Genomic DNA, 20,712 nt, shown 5'->3' on the forward strand with positions numbered 1-20,712 from the left:
AACTACATTTGACGAGGGTGAAGTTAACAGACGTTTGCTTATCCCCACTATTCAAATGGTTGATTAAATATTCCTCTAAGCCTTCTTTTCTATCATAAATTTTTATGTTCCATGATATCAGTTAATTTGTGAAATTTACCATAATTGTACCAAATGCAACACGAAAGAACACAGGATACCACTGGGAAAACAAAACATCCGTAATTTAACACTTTCGTCGAGACGCAGTCGGCGATTAAGGGATCGATTTAATGCCGAAAGACATTAAACATATGTCCTTTTCTCATAGAATAACATTCACGGAAAAAATATATGGGGTGCGAAAGCGGCGCAAGCGTAGTCACTGCCTTTTCAACGGCATATCTTCCTGTACTTGGATATATCCATATGTAAACTATAAACAAGTCCTCCAGAATGAGAATGCGTTAAAGTAGTGATATTAATTGCAAGAGAGTAATGTCTGTAAAACATTATTTTTTAATAGCAATATAATTTTTCAGTATTTACTTACCATTTACTTATTTTATTGTCGTTTATTTTATAAATGTGTATTTACTGTTTGTATGTATGTGTGCTTTGTATAAGAAATAAAACTAAAATTTAAAATGATTTAAACTTAATTCGATTAAATAAATAAATTAAAGTTTTTAAAATCCAATTTTTGAAAAATTAGTTATTGAATAAAAAGTATAAAATATTGAATTACAATTTTAAAAATGCTAGAATAAAATTTAAATAAAACAATAATATATGTATATATATTATATATACACTATATTATATATATATATATATATATATATATATATATATATATATATATATATATATATACTAATGCACATTAAATATACAATATAATATACATTAGATATACATATATAAAATATCATAAACGCTTAGTTTTATCTTAATTACATATTTTTACAATAATGGATAAAAGTGGAATATCAAATCAATTATTTTTTTTCTTATATTTAGGAATAAATTCGCTTTTTGGAAATCTTGTTATGTTAGTATACTAAAATTGTGTGCATTAGTGACATGTTTTATTTATAACGTATGTGCATGTTTGTGTTCTTTTATTTATATAGTGCAAGAAATAAAATAAAATACATTACCAATTTTTTATCAATCTTTATTATTACTAATCCACGACTTTTTATTAACTTTATTACATTGAATAAAGTAAAGTAAAGTAAGATAAGGATGCATTTGCTAGCTGTAAAAAACCATATACTTTTATTTATTTATTTAGTTCATACATTTAAAATACGCTAAATATAAGGAATTTAATGTGTGATCTACAATGACAGTGAGAGTAGTGAGATATGAAGGCAGTAGGATGTATTAGAATAAGCTGATCATAAGCAAGATGGTACAATCTTACTTGACTTACGGTCTAATTCTTTATTCTTAATTCACTACTTTCACTGCCATTGCAGACCACACACAGTATTTGCTGTACCGTCGCAAAACATTGTAACGATGCGACAAACAATCCACCAACATTCAGACCGAAAGATTTGTTACCTCTTTGCAATAGAAACAGTATTATCTTTTGTATATGTAGAGGAACTGTATACCATCGAACAGCATACCTATATACACAATATATTTACAAACTTTACAATTAACTACAATGTAATGACTTAATAATTTTATATATATATATATATTACGATAATTTTTTACAATCTTTATTATTGAAATTTTTTTTGATATAACAAATAATGATTCTCTTACGCAGTGACAAATATATCATTATAGTGATCTGTAATTGCTTGTCCGAGAAAATTTGCGAAAAACATGTATACAGTAATGAAAGATGCAGTTATTAAAGGTATTAGAAGTTCCAGAGCATTATATTTTGATGTAAAAATCTGAAAAATCTAATATACAAATATTAATATCATTTTCGAAAGCAGGTTGAAGTTTATATATTCTATTGTTTATATTATAATTATATAAATATATTATAAAATTATATATAAATATATAAATAATTATACGTATATTATTATAGTTTATATATTACAATTTATAATTTCTTTGAATATACTTATATTGTATCTGAATAATATTTAAAAACTATATATACAGAAATATAGATACAGAAATTCACATATAATTTTATCTATAACAATTTACGTCACTGAATATTTGAAATAATATCAAAATTTTGATTTTAATAATTAATTTTATATAGTCTTACATTTAAAAAATTAGTTGCTTAAAAAAATTTAAGGATTTAATAATTTAAAGATTAATATTATTTTAAGGATTAATTTTAAATTAATATTTTATTCTAAGTATATTTGAGATTTTTTAAAACAATCATTGTAAACAATGTGCTACAACAAGCTTATAAGAAGTTGTTAAGAAAAAATAAATTATAAATTAAAAAAAAATTATTAATAAATAGAATAAAATACAAGAAATTTACATAAATAATTTTTACGAACTTTATAAATTTTGATATTTTTAGCAATATTGTATATTTCTTAATATTAGTAATAACAATACTCGATATTACTAAATTATTGCTATAATAATATATCAATATTTAAAGAAAGAAAGAGAGAGAGTGAATGAGAGGGAGGAGAGGGGGGGGGGGAGAGAGAGAGAGAACAAAAGAACTTTATATTAACTAAAATTAATTAACTAAAATTTGATTGAAGAACAACATAAAGAAATGTTATTAAAAGAAACTTATTATACTACTTATATGTATATTTAAAATGGGAAGACGGAAAATTACCCGAAAAATATTAATACTCAAAGATATTACTCCAAACAGTATTAACAACATGAATGACATCTCAAATTGGGATATTAGATGATCAGAGAATCTTTAAAGAAAAAAAACTAATTGAATTAATGCGCAATACTACATATGTATACAGGGTGTCTGGTTGCGACTGCCCCATAGCTCAGCATATGCTAAGTACTATATACGGCACGCGCTCATACGCTGAGCGTTTTTAATTAATATTTTAACAATTATTGCGCAAATCGCAAAATGGTAGAAGACTTTTATGTTCAGTTGGACCTGCTCTATCTGCGCTAGAGAGGTGGGGCGATTATTACCGGACACTTTGTATATATATATATATTATATATATATAATATTGTTCGCTGAGCGTTTTTAATTAATATTTTAATAATTATTGCGCAAATCGTAAAATGGTACAGAACTTTTATGTTCAATTTGACCTGCTCTATCTGCCCTAGAGAGGTGAGGCGGTAATTACCGGACATCCTGTATATAGTGTGATTAGTATAAAATGACCGATGTGAATATTTGCAAAAATTAGGAATATAATTTAAAAAATATCTTTACAAAAAATATTTAATACAGAAAAAGATGTCATAATGGAAACAATTATATTTTCAACTTTTGCCAATATTTGCCTCGATCACTTTATACGAATCACTCTGTATATATGTATTATACGATAAATACTAACGATATGGCTTTTCGGTGAATATCTATAGCAGAAATTATACCTTTAAAAATCAAATTGTCGTTCAGGAGCTTATCTTGTAATATATGAATTTTCATTGCATTTTCAACACGGTAACTGTGAATAACGTACGAGATAAATTATATACTTGATGGATAATTGTATTTCGATGACATGTATGCATAATCAACTAATAAAATTGCAATACTTGTGACAATAGACATTGATTGGATAAATCAATGTTTCAATTTTTAATAGATATGACAGATATTTTAAGATATATTATGTTAGAGATGATTGGCATCTTTAAATAGATTAAATAGATTTAAAAATTATTAAATAAATATATACTGTTAAAATATATATATAAAATATATAAAAATGTATGTTTGCATATGTGTGTGTGTATACACGTGTGCGTTCGTACGTGTGTGTGTGCGCGTGCGTGTGTGCGTCAGAGCATATGTACTATGTGTATTCTCTAATTATTATATTATACTAGTGTTAAAAATAATATATTTCCATAAAACAAACTCATTATCACAGAATAAGATTTATATGATAGATTTCTTTCTACAAAATCACATTATATTGCTTCTTGAAATTGAGCGGCAGCTTTATTTTGTAAAACTTTTTTTAATTTCTATGTTTATTGTTTTACCTAGCAATCTTAAACATTCCGCAAGCATGTTGAAGATATGTAATGAGCATCGTTCCTGTTGCTAGCACTGCGATTATTCCGATAAAGATAATTATATTGATATGCAGCAATAGTATGTAATAATATTTTTCCTGATCAATAAAATATTCCATCGTAAATAGTATACGACGTTGTTGAGATTTGTTCGTCGATAAAATAATGTTGAAAAAGCTTGGCATCAATTGAATAGCCGTAATAATAGATGCGCCGCTTATGAGAAGTACTAAACAATATTATAAATAAGTAATATTCAAAGCAAGTAGTAATTAAAAACTTGTATTTTTAAATTTATGCGCCAATATAATGATTTATTTAAAATATTTTTGTAATTAAATAAAAATATTTTTTGTATTTCAAAATTTCAATAATAGATTTATTAATTGATTCTAAATATATGTAGGCCAACAGAGATTAAAAGATATTTTTTTACTTGTCAATCTAGTCGTATAACGTTTTGCATTGTTTCCGTATGCCTCTATAATAGAAATTTCGTTATTGTCTGTCAAATCATTATAGATACATTGAAGTTGTTCCATTAAATACTTCACCTATTTTTTGAACAAATTTTATGGTATTTGTTTATATCAAAAAAGTTTATTAAAATTTTTTGTAGAAAGTTTTATATATTATAAATGTTATATATTATAAATGTTTATTATATATATAAAATTAATATTTTAGACTTACTGTTTCAGCATTAACATAAAACGAATGGTATACTATTGTAAAATTAATGCATGCCAATGTGGGAGACAGAATCTTGATTAGGAGGTCTGAAGTGCAATTTAAAGTTATAAATGTCGCAAGCTGCACAAATGTAATATATATGAAAGATAAGTCAAAATGTATAAAGTAATGTATAAAGTAATGTATAAAGTAATATGTAGAAATCTTTATTTAAAATTATTATAAAATTTATATTACATATGTATAATTGAAACTTAAATTTTTGATGATAAATAAATTTTATTGTATACAATAATAAAAGTTCTTTTATATACATATTTCTATAAAAAATAATGTTAATATGTACATATATAATATGTATTTTTTAAAGTTATATTTATTATATTATCTAGTTTGAATTACATATATATTACATGTATCTATGTATCTATGTAATGTGTGTATAAAAGTTAAATTATTGTAAAAGTTGCAAAATGTACTAGCGATATTTTATATATTTATAAAGAATAAGCAATCAAATAATTTTTGTAGCAGACGTCGAGAGAGTTCATTATTTATAATCACAAATTTTCAAATTATGAATAAACAATGAAATAAAAATTTTTGTAGGTTTTCTTAGAAATTACATATCTAATTAAAAAGTCTCTTTTATACATATGTACATGTAAAATACAAATAAAAACATAGAATAAAATATTCTGTACATAATTAATTAAATGTTTCGATATAAACTTGAAATATAATAAAAGTTATTGAAATACTAAAACAACAGATTAAAATAAAAAAATATCGACCTTAAAATGACTAATTTATAAACATAAAATGACTTAACAATATTTTCAAAAAATTTGTAAAAAATGAAAAAAATAATGATTGAAAAGTGACATACATACATACCTGAAATATAATAGAACTTATTAGAATACTAAAACAACAAATTAACTGAAATCGTGCAAATTTAGATTTGTTATAAGGCCATAAGCCAACTATCAGCAAGAGAGTATAGTTTAGTTTAAAATAACGATCCTTGACACTGATCATTTCACTCCTAGCGCTAAAACACGTCTGACGGGGATGAAGTCGACGAAGGTATCTTATCCCCACTCGACACTCGTCTATTATATATTGCCATCCTTCTCTCCACCTATTATACATTCTTTCCTCTATAACGTAAATGTTAGCGTTCTATAATTTAAGATCCATAATTCATTCTAACTGCAGAAGGGACCAAAATATACTTGTAATTTAACACTATTTCTTTAATGTGCGGTCACATATTAAGCGATCGATTTAATGCTAAAAGAAATACAGTAGTTGATTTTTCCCATAGAATAATATTCATAAAAAAATCTTGGGGTTGTTGCGAAAGTTGCGCAAACGCAGTCGACACATTACAGCGACTTGTATCCACGTGCTTTAGTTCAATGTATACATTCGTAAGCTGCATTTAACTTTACTAAATTGCTTTAAGGTTGTCATATAAATACGACATAGTCATTAGTAAAACTTTTAATCACTAAAATTTTTATTAAATATATATTTTGCTTTACATATTCTATTTTCTATTATAACTTATATATACATATACAAGTAATAAATGTATATAAATAAATAAATAAATAAATATATATATATATATATATATATACACATATATTACATATCTCGCAAATTTGAAATAATGCACAATGCAAATATACAGATTAAAGTAAAAAAATTATATTTTTCTATTATATTAGAACAAAGAAATTGCTAGCAGAGAAGAAAATACTTTTTTCCTATGTACGTCTAATTATTTTTTATATTTTTATATACCATGAATTCTTAATTTTTTTATATATAGAATATACTACATCATTTTTCATATTCAAATACATTTGATTAATTTGATATGTTTATTACAGTCGTACTAAATTAATTGATAAATATTGTTTACACTATATACATTTAGTTAAATTGATTTAATATAAATTCAATATTACATAATTAAACAATTGTCGTAAATCATTGTATATGTCACTAGTTAAATTCTTGTATTTTCATTAAAATTATTTTACTCTTATTTTTGCACCGAATACATGACCGTAAAATAAGATAAGGATGTGTTCATCAGCTGTAAAATATTGTACCTATTTTTGCTTCGTCTTTTTGTGAAATATATTAAATTCAATCTCTTACGAAACACAACATAACATATTCTTTACCGTGGCAAAACATTGTAAGGATGCAACAAACAGTCCACCTACATTCAGACCGAAAGATTTGTTACCTCTTTGCATTAGTAACAGAATCAACCTTTGTATATGTATAGGAGCATTGTACCATGGAACATTATACCTAATATATAAAATTATTTTATGATATACACAAAATCAATAATTGCAGAAAAATAAAAAATATTTATAAGAGAGTCAATCTTATTTTCTCTCATATCTCGTATATATAGTTATTTTACATATTATATTAATTTCCATTTTATAGTTCATACAGTAATATGTTATTATATAACATGAAGATATTTCTTACGCAGCGACAAATAAGTAATTGTAATGGTCTGTAATTTCTTGTCCAAAAAAATTAGATAAGAACATATATACAACAGAGATAAGTGTTATTAATACAGTTGTTGAAAATTCTTCAAAATTAAATTTTGTTGTTACAATCTGTAAAGTCTAAAATGCAAATTTCAATATCATGATCGATTTGTAAAATTATTTTAAATAATTTACATGCAATTTAGATATTATTAACAGCAATTTATATTAATTAAAAAAATTCCGCTACAACGTATTAATATATATAAATTAATATTGTCTTATAATTAATGTAAGTTAGATAATATCATACAACTTTCATTAAATATGTATGTGTGTAATATACAAATAAAAAAAACTTACTCGTAGAATATTGAGGCTCAACGTAATTACTCCGGACACTATTAATAACATGAATGATATCTCAAAGTTAGTTATTAAGTATTGGGAAAACCTTTAAAAGAAGAAGATATTACGTATGTTGTATATATATTTTATAATAAATACTAACTTTATGGCTTTTCGATGAATATTTACGGCATAAATTATGCTCTTGCAAACTAAATTCTTGTTTTGAAAGTTATTACATTGTAACATTGTATAAACCTTCATTGTGTTCTTGATGCGATAACTGTGAATTAATTAATTATTTGTCCAATTAATTTATATACTTAATATTATAAAGCAATTTGGTAACTTAAAATTTGAACAGCTTGAATAATTATTATATCAAATATGTACATGTCAAATATGTACTTAAAATTACAGAATTTACAATATTATATAGATAGAAAGATAAAACAAACGTGTTACGTAGAAATAAAACACAAAATTTCTTCTTTCTCTTGTATTTCATTTTCGGACAATATTACAAAATTTTGCTTCAAAAACAGTGAAAAAAATTAAATTGTCTTGAAATACTATAGTATATGTATATTATACACATAAAAACTTGTTTAATTTTATGAGTCAAATTAGTTTCCTGCATAAGCATTTTACTTAGGAAATATTAATTGTAGCAAGTTAAATTCTAAATTTGTAAGCAAAATTTATTAACTCAAATTTTTGAATATTTCTGTAGTTGTATTTTATTGTTTTACCTAGCAATTGTGAACATTCCACAAGCATACTGAAGATATGCAATGAGCATAGTCCCTGTCGCTAGTAATGAAAGTAATCCTATATAGAAAGATGCATTTATGTGCAATAATAATAAGTAGAAATATCTTTCTTGATCGATGAAATATTCATTTTCAATATGTAAATGATGTGTTCGAGACTTGTTTATAGATAAAAATATATCATGAAAATCCGGCCACAATTGAGCAAATGTGGAAATAAATATCAAGCTAGCAATAAGCACTAAATAACAAATATTTATTATAAATAAGTATTTTCTTACTTGACAATAAAAACAAATTATATGTATATGTGTGTATTTTGCTACATATATGCACGCATATCAAAATTTGATTAGCATACATTTATTTGTAACTTTTTAATAAATAACAAGCAACAATAGGTAAAGTTTTAGATATAAAATTCAAGTTACTTAATGACTTTAACAATATATGTTAAAGTGAAGAGAATTTTTATCGATTGTATTTGTATTAAATACTGTAAGAAATTATATTTTAAAAATTTATCTTTTAACTATTACAAAGTATGATATTTGATCTTACTTGTAAGTCGTTTTGTATAACGTTTTGCATTGCTTCCGTATCTTTTTACGATTGCAATTTCGTTATTATCTCTTAAATCATTACAGAACTGCTGAAGCTGTTCCATTAAACATTTGATCTGTTGTTTCAAGAAATTTATTCATCACTTGTCTTAATCAAGTATAAAAATATATTGTTATGTTATAAAATATTTATGATCATAAAATATTGTTTAATAGAAATGCACATATGTATGTGTGTGCTTGACAATTATTCAATTGCAATAAGTTTCAACTTACAGTTCCACTATTAACGCAAAAGGAATTGTATTTGATCGTTAAGCTAAACATAGGAAATGTGAAAGAAAGAACTTTAATCATAAGCTCTGAAGTAAATTTTGAAGTTACAAATGTTGTAATCTGAAAGTAATAATTTATAGGAGAAATTAGAAAAGAATAGAACTGCTTTATATATGATTTAATAGAACACGTTACATACATTTTTAATTTATATTTAATGTACGACAATAGGAAATAATTATATAATTATTTAATTAAGTGACATTACTGTCACTTTGGAACTTATGGTTGTCTTTCTTTAAATTCGCATAAAAATAAAAGACTATCGTAAACGATAGTAATAACATGTTACTTATATACAATACACATTCCTAATCTTTTAACTGATTTCTTATTGTTAGTAAAAGAGTTATAATTTATTAGTTTCAATCAAGTAATTATAAAATATTCATAGACACAGATACATTTTTTTAATGATAAATATATATGTGTATATTTATATAATTAATATGTTGTATATCTAATAAAACAAATCTATATGATTATAAATAAAGAGTAAGATTTATTATTATTATTTGCACTTGATTTAAAAAATCTTTTATATTCAATTGTTTATAACTTAATCAATATTTTTGTTAAAGAAATATCGACTTTAAAATGACTAAATTATAAACATAAATTGACTGAACAATATTTTCGAGAAATTTGTAAGAAATGAAAAAAATATATAATTAAAAAGACATACATACATACATACCTGAAATATAATAGAAGTTATTAGAAAACTGAAACAACAAATTAATTGAAATCGAGCAAATTTAGATTTGTTATAAGGCCATAAGCCAACTATCAGCAAGAGAGTACGGTTCAGACTGAAATACTGGTGGACATTGATCATTTCACATCTAGCACTAAAACACGTCTGACGGGGATAAAGTCGACGAAGGTACCGTATCCCCACTACTCAGCCTTAGCCCATTATACATTGCCAATTGCCACCCTTTTTTCAACCCATAATTTTTCCCTTCTATAATATAAATTGAAGCATTAAATAATTTAGTCTTCCGTACATTCAGTCTGACTGTAGAAAGGCACTCAAAACACACATACGCAATTTAACACTATTATTTCGTTAATGCGCATATTAAGCGATCGATTTAATGCTGAAAGAAATACAGCAGTTGGTTTTTTTTCCATAAAATAATATTTATCAGAAAAAATATTGGGGTGCGAAAGTTGCGCAAACGCAGTCGACACATTTCGATTTTTATCTACGCTTTAGTCCAATGTACACATATACACTCGTAAGTTACGTTTAACTTTTCGAAATAAAATGCTAAAAAGCTATCATATGAGTACTACATTGTGTTATTGTTAGCAAAGTCTAATTTTTGACTAAATATACATTTTTGCGTTACGTATCCTTTATCTTTGTAAAATCTTTTTTTTATTTTAATAAAGAAGAATCAGAAGATTAAATGATATTTTAAAACGCAGAAATTATTAATTTAAATGTTACACAAAAAATATAAATTATTCGGTAGAAAAAAATGGCTTCAAATAATATCATATTATAATAATGGAAAAATTAAATATAATGTATGAAGTTATTAAGTGTAGAGAAATGAAAATTCAAAAATGAGAAGATATACGATAAATTATTATAAACTACTATAAATTAATTCTCAATAAATTCTTTTTTTAATTAAAACAGTACAATATATAATTTTATATTTGTAAAACAATTTTATAATGATTTATTCTAATTTATTTTTATCATATATTCCGAAAATCTGAAATATGCACAGTGCAAATACACAAATTATTATTTTTTTATTATAGAAGAGAAAAAGAGAAACTATACTTGCAGGAAAGAAAATATTTTTTTTGAATTTTTACTTTTTGACATGTTCTTTAGTCTCTTAAATATAGAATATAACTACAAACTGATTTTCAAAATGTTTGTTGATAAAAAAAATGTTTCACATTGTTGACATTGTTTACAATGTTTATTATATATATATATAATAAGTTAATTGTTCGATATTATTTACATAACACATACACATTTAATTAAATCCATTTAATAAAATATAATTTAATAATTTAATTACACTATAATATAATGTAATATTATATTATTAATATAATTTAATAAATATAATAATAAACTTACGAAACTATATTGCCGCACTTAACCACGCTTATGATATCACTCGATAGTTTTACTTTTATTGCTGCATCGAATACATGACTGTAAAGTAAGATAGGGATGTGTTTACTAGCTGCAAAGTATTGAATTTGTTTTTGTTTTATCTTTTTATGAGGTATAAGAAGTTCAATATATTACATATAAAATATTGTTTACCGTAGCAAAACATTGTAAGGATGCGACAAATAGTCCACCAACATTCAGACCAAAAGTCTTATTGCTTCTTTGCAACAGTAACAATATCAGCCTTTGTATATACAAAGGAGCCATATACCACCGAACATTGTATCTAATATACACAATATTCTTATAAAAATTAATAATTGAAGAAAAATAAAAATATAAAAGAATTCATTTTTACATCGTATATACATACATTTGTTGCATGTTATATTAATTCTGTTTTACAGTTTGTACAGCAATATGTTATTGTATAAAATAAAAATATTTCTTACGTAACGCTAAATAAGTGATTGTAATGGTTAGTAATTTCTTGTCCAATAAGATTAGATAAGAACATATATAAAAGACAGGTGACTGCTGTTATCAAAGACATTAAAAATTCCTCGATTTTAAATAATTTTGATGATAAAATCTGTAGAGTCTAAAACGCGAATTTTAACGTTATGAACAATGTATAACATTAATTTAAATAATTTACATATATTTAGATACCACTACTAATGGCAATTTATGTTAATTGCTAAAAAAGTAAACGTCTTAATATATTTATAAAATAATATTATCATACAAATAATGCAACTCAAATTATATTATACAATTTTCATTGAATATGTATAATGTGCAAATAAATAAACAAATAAATAAATCTTACTTGAAGAACATTAAGGCTCAAAGTAATTACTCCGGACACAATTAATAACATAAATGATATCTCAAAGTTGGATATTAAATATTCAGAAAACCTTTAAATAAAAAATATTTTAATCAGGTTATTAATATATTTTGTAACAAATACCGACTTTATAGCTTTCCGATGAATATCTATGGCATAAATTATACCCTCGCAAACCAAATTTTTCTCCTGCAGGTTAACACGTCGTGACATATAAATCTTCATTGTGTTCTCAATACGATAGCTGTGAATTATTATGTAATTGTTTTAATTGTTTGTTCATAATACGACCCTAATGTTGTTGTTTTAATTATTCATTCGTAATTTATTTATTTAATATTATAAAGGTTGATAATTTAGAATTTAAATAATTTGAATTATTAAATAAGTTGAATAATTTAATTTTTAATTAATATAAAATCAAGTACATGTAACTGAAATTGCAGAATTTGTAATATAACACAGAGTTATAGAATTTTATGTTATATGGAATTAAAAACAATATTTTTTTTTCTCTTATTTATATTTTGGTCGTTACACAAAATTTTGCTTCCAAAACATAGCTGAACATATATGTAATTGATCCTGAAAAGCTATAGTATATCATGAACATGAAAACTTGATTTTATAAGTCAAATACATAAGTTTCCTGTTTTTTACTTAAAAGATATTAATTGGCAAGTTGAATTCTAAATTTATAAGCAAATTTTGCAAACTTAAATTTTTGAATGTTAATATAAACTTTTTATTTGTTTTACCTAGCAATTTCAAACATTCCGCAGGCATATTGAAGATATGCATGAAGCATAGTTCCTGTCGCTAGTAATGTAAGTAATCCTATACACAGGGATGCATGTATATGCAATATTAATAAATAGAAATATTTTTCTTGATTGATAAAATATTCAGTTTCAATCCATATGTAATGTGCTCGTGACTTGTTTACTGGTAAGAATACGTTATAAAGATCCGACTTCAATTGAGCAAACGTGAGAATAAAAATGAAGGTAACAACAAGCACTAAGCAACAAATATTTATTATAAATGAGTATTTTTTTTATTATGAACAATTATATGTATAGGATGAATCACAGAAACATGACAATTTTCAAAATGAAATAAATAAATGAAATATAACTTATATAATATATATATATATGTTTATACATGTTATGTACTTCTTAAATACAAAGCATAATAGAAGTTAATGATATTGTCTTACTTGTAAATCGTATTGTATAACGTTTTGCATAGTTTCCGTATTTTTTCACGATTACAATTTCGTTATTATCTTTTAAATCATCACACATTTGTTGAAGTTGTTCCATTAAATATTTAACCTGTTGTTTCAAAAAGTTTATATGCCATTCTTGTCTTAATCAAGTTTCAAAAAATAAAGTCATACATATATAATATTATATAATACAAATGTGTGTTTTTTCAAATAAATGTAATAAACTTCAACTTACAGTTCCACTATTAATGTAAAAGGAGTTGTATTTTATCGTAAAAGCAATGCTACCAAATGTCAAAGAAAGGGTTTTAATTACCAGATCTGCAGTACATTGTGAAGTCATAAATGTTGTAAACTGTAAGTAATTATGTGCTAAAGAAATTAGAAAAAAATAAAATGCTTTTATAAAAAAAGGTATAAATTTTTAGTTATTAATTAATGTGTGTAAGAAATATGTTATATAATTATAAAATTAGCGTCACTTTGTAACATATATGTTTGTACATACAATAAGATATGTTGTCTTTCTTTAAAACTTATACGAAAAAATAAAAGACTACCATAAATAAGAGTATGATAACATTTTACACATGTGTGTGTCACACATATTCCGAATTTTTAAACCAATTCTTCCTTAATCAAAATGTCCTTATTACTTGTTAGTTTTAATTAAATGATTAAAATATTTATAGACATATGTACAAATTTTTTTCACGCTACAAATTCGCTTAAATTTAATAAGATTTATTATTTTTATTTTCACTTGTGACTTTTAATTAGAAATTAAAAATTTTTTACATTCAATTGTTTTTAACTCAATATTTTTATTAAAAAAATATCGAAAAGAAGACCTAGACTGAATGATCTTGACTTTTACATATGTTGTCAAGGTCAAGATCATTCGCTATGGTTCCATTTATGGCATTTGTACCGAAATATCGGCTAAAAGGGCTAACAATTTATGAACATAAAATACTCAACAATATTTTAAAAATTCGTAAGAAATGAAAAAAATAATATAATTAAAAAGTGTTCTATACATACCTGAAATATAATAAAAGTTATTAAAATACTAAAGCAGCCGATAAATTGAAATCGAGTAAATTTGGATTTGTTGTAGGGCCATAAACCGACTATCAGCAAGAGAGTACGATTCAAACCGAAATACTGGTCTTTGACATTGATCATTTCACATGTAGCACTAAAACACGTCTGACGGGGATGAAATCAACGAAGGTTCCGTATCCCCTCCTACTCGGCTTTAGCCCATTATATATTACTACCCTTCTTTTCACCTATAAGTGTTCACCCTTCTATAATATAAATTTAAGAGTTCAATAATTTAGCCTTCCGTAATTCAAACTACGGAGGGGACCAAAACACTTATAATTTAACACTACTTCTTTAATGCGCGGTTGCATATTAAGCGATCGATTTAATGTCGAAAGAAATTTAACAGGTGTTTTTTCTCGTAAAATAGTATTCATGAAAAAAGAGTTCTGGAGTACGAAAGTTGCGCAAACGCAGTCGGCGCATTTCGATGACTTACATTTACGCTTCAGTCCAATATATACACTCCTAAGTTACATTTAACTTTTGGAAATAGAATATGTTATAAAGTTATTAAAAAGTGCAAAGTTATTATCAGTATTATTTTGTAATAAATATACATTTTTTCTTAACGTATTTAGTATGTTTAAAAAATTTTTTTTAAATTTTAATAAGGAAAATTTGCAAAAATAAAAGGATGTATTTTAAAACACAAAATATATTTAAATATTTAAATATTACAAAAATAATTTAAGTTGTTCGATAAATAAAAATGATTTCAAGTAATACTGCATTAATAATAGAAAACTTAAATAATATATATATATATATATATATATAAAGTTATTAAGTTAAAGATTCAAGAATGCTAAGAAAGAGCAATAAATTATTACTACAAATTATGATCACCATTTAATAAAAAAAAAAGAATAATATATTATACATGTAAAACTAGTAATAATTTATTTTAACTTATTTTTATTACCTATTTCGAAAATTTGAAATATTGTACAGTGCAAATACACATCTATTAGAAAAACCTTTTTTATTATTATATAAAAGAGAAAAAAGAGAAACTACTAACAAAAAAGGATATATTTTTCTTCCAAGCTATTTTGTGAGTTTTTGATATGACAACGCCCTTTATTCTTTTAAATGTAAAATATACTACAAATAATATTTTATATTTGTTGATGAAAAACGTGTTTCATTAGATTACATTGTTTATTACATTCATATCGATATTGTTTACACCACGTACACTTTTAATCAAATCGATTTAATATAAATATAATACTAAATCTACAATACGAAACTATTGCTGCTAATCACGTGTATGATCTCACTTGATACGTTTTTTTACTTTTATTTCTGCGTTGTATACATGACCGTAAAATACGACATAGATGTATTTGTTAGCTGTAAAGCATTATATATATCTTTTGTTTCATCTTTTTGTGAAATATAAGAAGTTGAATATATTACAATGAATAAAATATTTTGTACCGTAGCAAAACATTGTAAGGAGGCGACAAACAGTCCACCAATATTCAGGCCAAAAGTTTTGTTACCTCTTTGTACCAGTAATAGTATTAGCCTTTGAATATGTAGAGGAGCCATATACCATCGAACATTATACCTAATATATACAATAATCTTATAAAGAATTAATAATTGAAGGAAAATAAAAATATATGTAGAAAAATCATTTTTTATCATATATATGTATATATATATATATATATATATATATATATATATATATATATATGCATATTGTACATTATATTAATTTTTGCTTTACAATTCATAAAAGTAATATTATTATATAACATGAAAATATTTCTTACGCAACGGTAAATAAGTAATTGTAATGGTTTGTAATTTCTTGTCCGATAAAATTGGCGAAGAACATATATAAAATACAGGCGAATGATGATATCACAGATATTGAAAATTCTTCAATATTAAATTTTGATGACACAATCTGTAAAGTCTAAATGCGAATTTTAAGCCATGATCGATTTACAAAATTCATTTAAATAATTCACATATGCAATTTAGATACTTTATTTATTTATTAATATCAATTTTTATTAATTATTAAAAAAGGAGTGCAAATATAATCGTGTATTAATACATTTATAAAATAATATTGTCTTGCAAAAATGTAAGTTAGATAATATTATATAACTTTTGTTAAATACGTGTGTAATGTAGAAATAAATGAAACTTACTCGAAGAATATTGAGGCTTAAAACAAATATTGCGCACAGTATTAATAACATAAATGTTATCTCAAAGCTGGATATTAAATATTCAGAAAATCTTTAAAAGAAAAAATTGTAATTATACTATTAGTATATTTTGTAAATAGATACTAACCTTATGGCTTTTCGATGCATATCTACGGCATACTTTATACCTTCAACTAAATTTATTTTTTGTAGTTTAATACATTGTGACATATAAATTTTCATTGTGTTCTCAATACGATAGCTGTGAATTATGTGATCGTTTTAATTATTCGTTCGTTATTTATCTATTAATATTATAAAGTTTAATAATTTGAGTAATTTTCATGGATTATCATAAAATCAAATACATTTTTCTCAAATTGCAGAATTTGTAATACTTATTACATAGAGAGAGTTAGAATTTTATGTCATGTGGAAATAACGACAACATATTTCTCTTTCATTTTTATTTGTATTTTCGATTCTTACACAAAATTTTGTTTCCAAAACTAAAGCTAAATATAAATATGTAATTGATGAAATGTTATAGTACGTATATCGTAAATATGAAAGCTTGATTAATTTTATGAAAATCAATGTCAAATATTATACATAAGTTTCCTGCATAAACTTTTACTTAAAAAATATTAATTTTAATAAGTTAAATTCCAAGTTTTTAAGCAAAGTTTTTAAATTTAAATTTTTGAATGTTTATATAGTTCTTTTATTGTTTTACCTAGCAATTTTAAACATTCCGCAGATATATTGAAGATATGCATAGAGCGTTGTCGCTGTCGCTAGTAATAAAAGTAATCCTATATAAAGAGATGCATTTATATGCAATATTAATAAATAGAAATATTTTTCATGGTCGATAAAATATTCCATTTCTATCCATAGGTGATAAGATCGAGACTTGTTTGATAAGAAAACATCATTAAATTCTGACCATAATTGAACGCACGTAAATATTAATATGCAGCTACAGGCGACTACTAAGAAATAAACATTTTTTATAAATAAGTATTTTTCCATCGTAGATAACAATATTAAATACTTATAGTGAGTTTTCTAACAGTATTAAATTTTTAGTTGCTATATAAATATTTTGATAAATGTGTAATATTTTCTCACAATCCATTGAAAAAATCTGGGTTTTTCAGATATAGTTTTTTTTTTAAAGTGTTACCTTTAATATATTATTATGTATATGTATATATACATATTGTATGTAGTGTTTTTGAAACTTATTTTGATTAACTTTGACAACATATGTCGAAATTATTATATAAATTATTATAAATATCTGCAATCAATATATTTAATATTGATATCTTACTTGTAGATATTACCGTAAAACGTTTTGCATAATTTCCATATCTTTCTAAGATTGCAATTTCTTTATTATCTTTTAAATTATCACAAATTTTTTGAAGCTGGTCCATTAAATATTTGACCTATTATTTCAATAAGTTTATATTCCACTCTTATCTCAATCAAATTTTGGAAAATAAAGTTGTATGTAAAATATTATGTAACAGAAATATGCTTATTATTATTCAAATAAATGCAATAAACATTAACTTACCGTTTCACTATTAACGTAAAAAGAATTGTATTGTATTATAAAGCTAATGCTACTGAATATCAAAGAAAAGATTTTAATCGCGAAATTTGCACTACATGTTGAAGTCATAAATGTTGTAAACTGTAAGTAATTATTTGCTACAGAAATTAGAATCTATAGAAAACTTCTTTATACTTTAATAGAGTATAGTAAAAATGTTTAGTTGTTATTTAACGTATGAGAAATATAATACGTAATTATAACATTACTCTCTCTCTCTCTTTCTCTCTCTGTCACTTTATAACATATATGTTTATATATCAAATATGTTTATCTTTCTTTCTTAAACGCGTGAAAATAAAAGACTATTGTAAAGAAACAGTATAACATTTTACACATGTGTAATACACAATCGGAGCTGATTTTTTCTTAATAAAAATGACTTATCACTTATTAGTTTTAATCAAGTTTTTATTTGCACTTCTAACTTAAATTTAAAAAATCTTTTATATTCAATTATTTATAATTTCATTAATATTTATGTTAAAGATATATCCGTAAAATGATTGAAAATTTACAAATGTAAAGTGACTTAATAATATTTTTTTAAAATCCATATAAATATATAAAATAATATAATTAAAAAGTAACATACCTGGAATGTAATAAAAGATATTAAAATAATAAAGCAACAGATTAATTGAAATCCAGCAAATTTAGATTTGTTATAAGGCCATAAACCAACTATCAGCAAGAGAGTACGATTCAGACTGAAATACCGGTCTTTGACATTGATCATTTCGCATGTAACACTAAAACATGTCTGACGGGGATGAAGTCAACGAAGGTTCTTATCCCCACTACTGGTCTTTAGGCCATTATATATTGCCACCCTTCTTTTCATAAGTTCTCCCTTCTATAACGTAAATTTAAGCGTTCTATAATTTAAGCTTCTGTAATTCAGTCTGACTGCAGAGAGACACAAAACACATTCGCAATTTAACACTATTTCTTTAATGTAGTCGCAATTTAATACTATTTCTTTATTGTGGTCGCACATCAAGCGATCGATTTAATGCCGAAAGAAATTTAACAGTTATTTTTTTCTCATAAAATAATATATATATATATATATAATAGAATCCTAAGGTGCGGTAGCTGCGCAAACGCAGTTGTCACATTTCTGCGACTTGTATCCACATGCTTTAGTTTATTGTATACACTCGAGCAGTACATTGCATTGATGTATTATTTTCCTACTGGCTGAATCTGATGAAAGATTTTTCATACTCGGAGGTTTGTTGTAATTTTTAATATATCGCACTGTTCCGATCGCATAATATATGCTCTTTTTCTTATCAACTTATTGCATATATATATATATATATATATATATATATATATATATGTATAATGCATATGTTTACGTTTTCTTATATGTATATGTATTAGTTCTATTATATATACTATTGTATATACTTTTATATGCTATTGTGTACTTTTATATATTATATAAAAGGTTATATAAGATTCATGTAAATCTTATGTAAATGATATCTCGGATCTACGCCTTCTTTCCTTGCGTGCTAATTGTAACAATAATTACATTTAATATCCGTATCACATGCGCATTAATTTGTGTCGCATAACGTTTCAAGGATATATATGTAAATTAATAGAACGATAAATATATACGGATAGAAACGTAATCTCCGATTGAATAAATGAATTGATAGGTTGTACGGCGATATATTTCGTTGTTTCTCACAGTCGCGTGCCATTAATAGCTTCCACGATTATCAGTATACATCTTACAATTAGTTATATCAATACAAATCGCTATTATCAATCAGATTTGATTGATCGTTTTATCGTACTTTTTATCGTACAAACAAATGAAGAAAAGGCGTATAGAATTCGTATTATTTATTCTTATTTTACTTATATGTATTAAAACAACGAGTAATAACTTATACCCTTCAATCAGATACGCATTTAAAAACATTTAACTTTTCAACATATGTATTCAGACTTTGTTTTTCTATATTTTTTATATATTTATATATTTATTTAAACATGCATTTTTCAAAATATGATATAAAAAAATAAATAAAAATAATACGAGAATTAATGTTTTATAAAAAATATTTTATAATAAATATAATTAAAGTTATTATTTTATAATGAATGATTTCAAAGTAAGCTCAG

At 24.1% G+C, this 20,712-nt stretch overlaps 3 protein-coding genes across 9 annotated transcripts; all 3 read right to left on the minus strand.

Moving 5' to 3' along the window:
* Window positions 1-372: 372 nt before the first annotated feature.
* Window positions 373-14,892, minus strand: LOC140670452 (uncharacterized). Of its 6 annotated transcripts, none has more exons than XR_012047557.1 (10): window positions 5,752-5,951; window positions 4,855-4,974; window positions 4,598-4,715; window positions 4,129-4,390; window positions 3,471-3,584; window positions 2,762-2,852; window positions 1,747-1,892; window positions 1,469-1,601; window positions 1,122-1,222; window positions 373-460 (listed from the first exon to the last, which is right to left on the minus strand). XR_012047557.1 is itself a non-coding variant. In XM_072901056.1 (10 exons), exons 1-10 carry the CDS (start codon window positions 5,893-5,895, stop codon window positions 440-442), a joined length of 1,185 nt encoding a protein of 394 aa, XP_072757157.1. In that variant the 5' UTR covers window positions 5,896-5,951; the 3' UTR covers window positions 373-439. The 6 variants fall into 6 exon arrangements, 4 of the variants coding, with proteins under 4 accessions (XP_072757157.1, XP_072757156.1, XP_072757159.1 ...); XM_072901056.1 differs by having other exon boundaries at window positions 1,534-1,601; XR_012047558.1 differs by having other exon boundaries at window positions 447-460; window positions 1,400-1,601; window positions 4,855-4,940; window positions 5,752-5,830.
* Window positions 6,863-10,337, minus strand: LOC140670453 (uncharacterized). Its single transcript, XM_072901059.1, has 9 exons — window positions 10,106-10,337; window positions 9,349-9,468; window positions 9,071-9,188; window positions 8,489-8,750; window positions 7,900-8,019; window positions 7,752-7,842; window positions 7,381-7,526; window positions 7,059-7,191; window positions 6,863-6,967 (listed from the first exon to the last, which is right to left on the minus strand). Exons 1-9 carry the CDS (start codon window positions 10,244-10,246, stop codon window positions 6,914-6,916), a joined length of 1,185 nt encoding a protein of 394 aa, XP_072757160.1. The 5' UTR covers window positions 10,247-10,337; the 3' UTR covers window positions 6,863-6,913.
* A 1,067-nt stretch (window positions 14,893-15,959) lies between the features above and the next one.
* On the minus strand, window positions 15,960-20,619 carry LOC140670117 (uncharacterized). Of its 2 annotated transcripts, none has more exons than XM_072900635.1 (9): window positions 19,160-20,619; window positions 18,526-18,645; window positions 18,277-18,394; window positions 17,674-17,932; window positions 17,086-17,199; window positions 16,938-17,004; window positions 16,551-16,696; window positions 16,207-16,339; window positions 15,960-16,119 (listed from the first exon to the last, which is right to left on the minus strand). In XM_072900635.1, the coding sequence occupies exons 1-9, from the start codon at window positions 19,301-19,303 to the stop codon at window positions 16,066-16,068; spliced, it is 1,155 nt and encodes a 384-aa protein (XP_072756736.1). In that variant the 5' UTR covers window positions 19,304-20,619; the 3' UTR covers window positions 15,960-16,065. The 2 variants fall into 2 exon arrangements, with proteins under 2 accessions (XP_072756736.1, XP_072756734.1); XM_072900633.1 differs by having other exon boundaries at window positions 16,938-17,028.
* Window positions 20,620-20,712: the final 93 nt, after the last annotated feature.

Source organism: Anoplolepis gracilipes, chromosome 10, assembly GCF_047496725.1.
Source record: "Anoplolepis gracilipes chromosome 10, ASM4749672v1, whole genome shotgun sequence".
NCBI classification, from domain to species: Eukaryota; Metazoa; Arthropoda; class Insecta; order Hymenoptera; family Formicidae; genus Anoplolepis; species Anoplolepis gracilipes.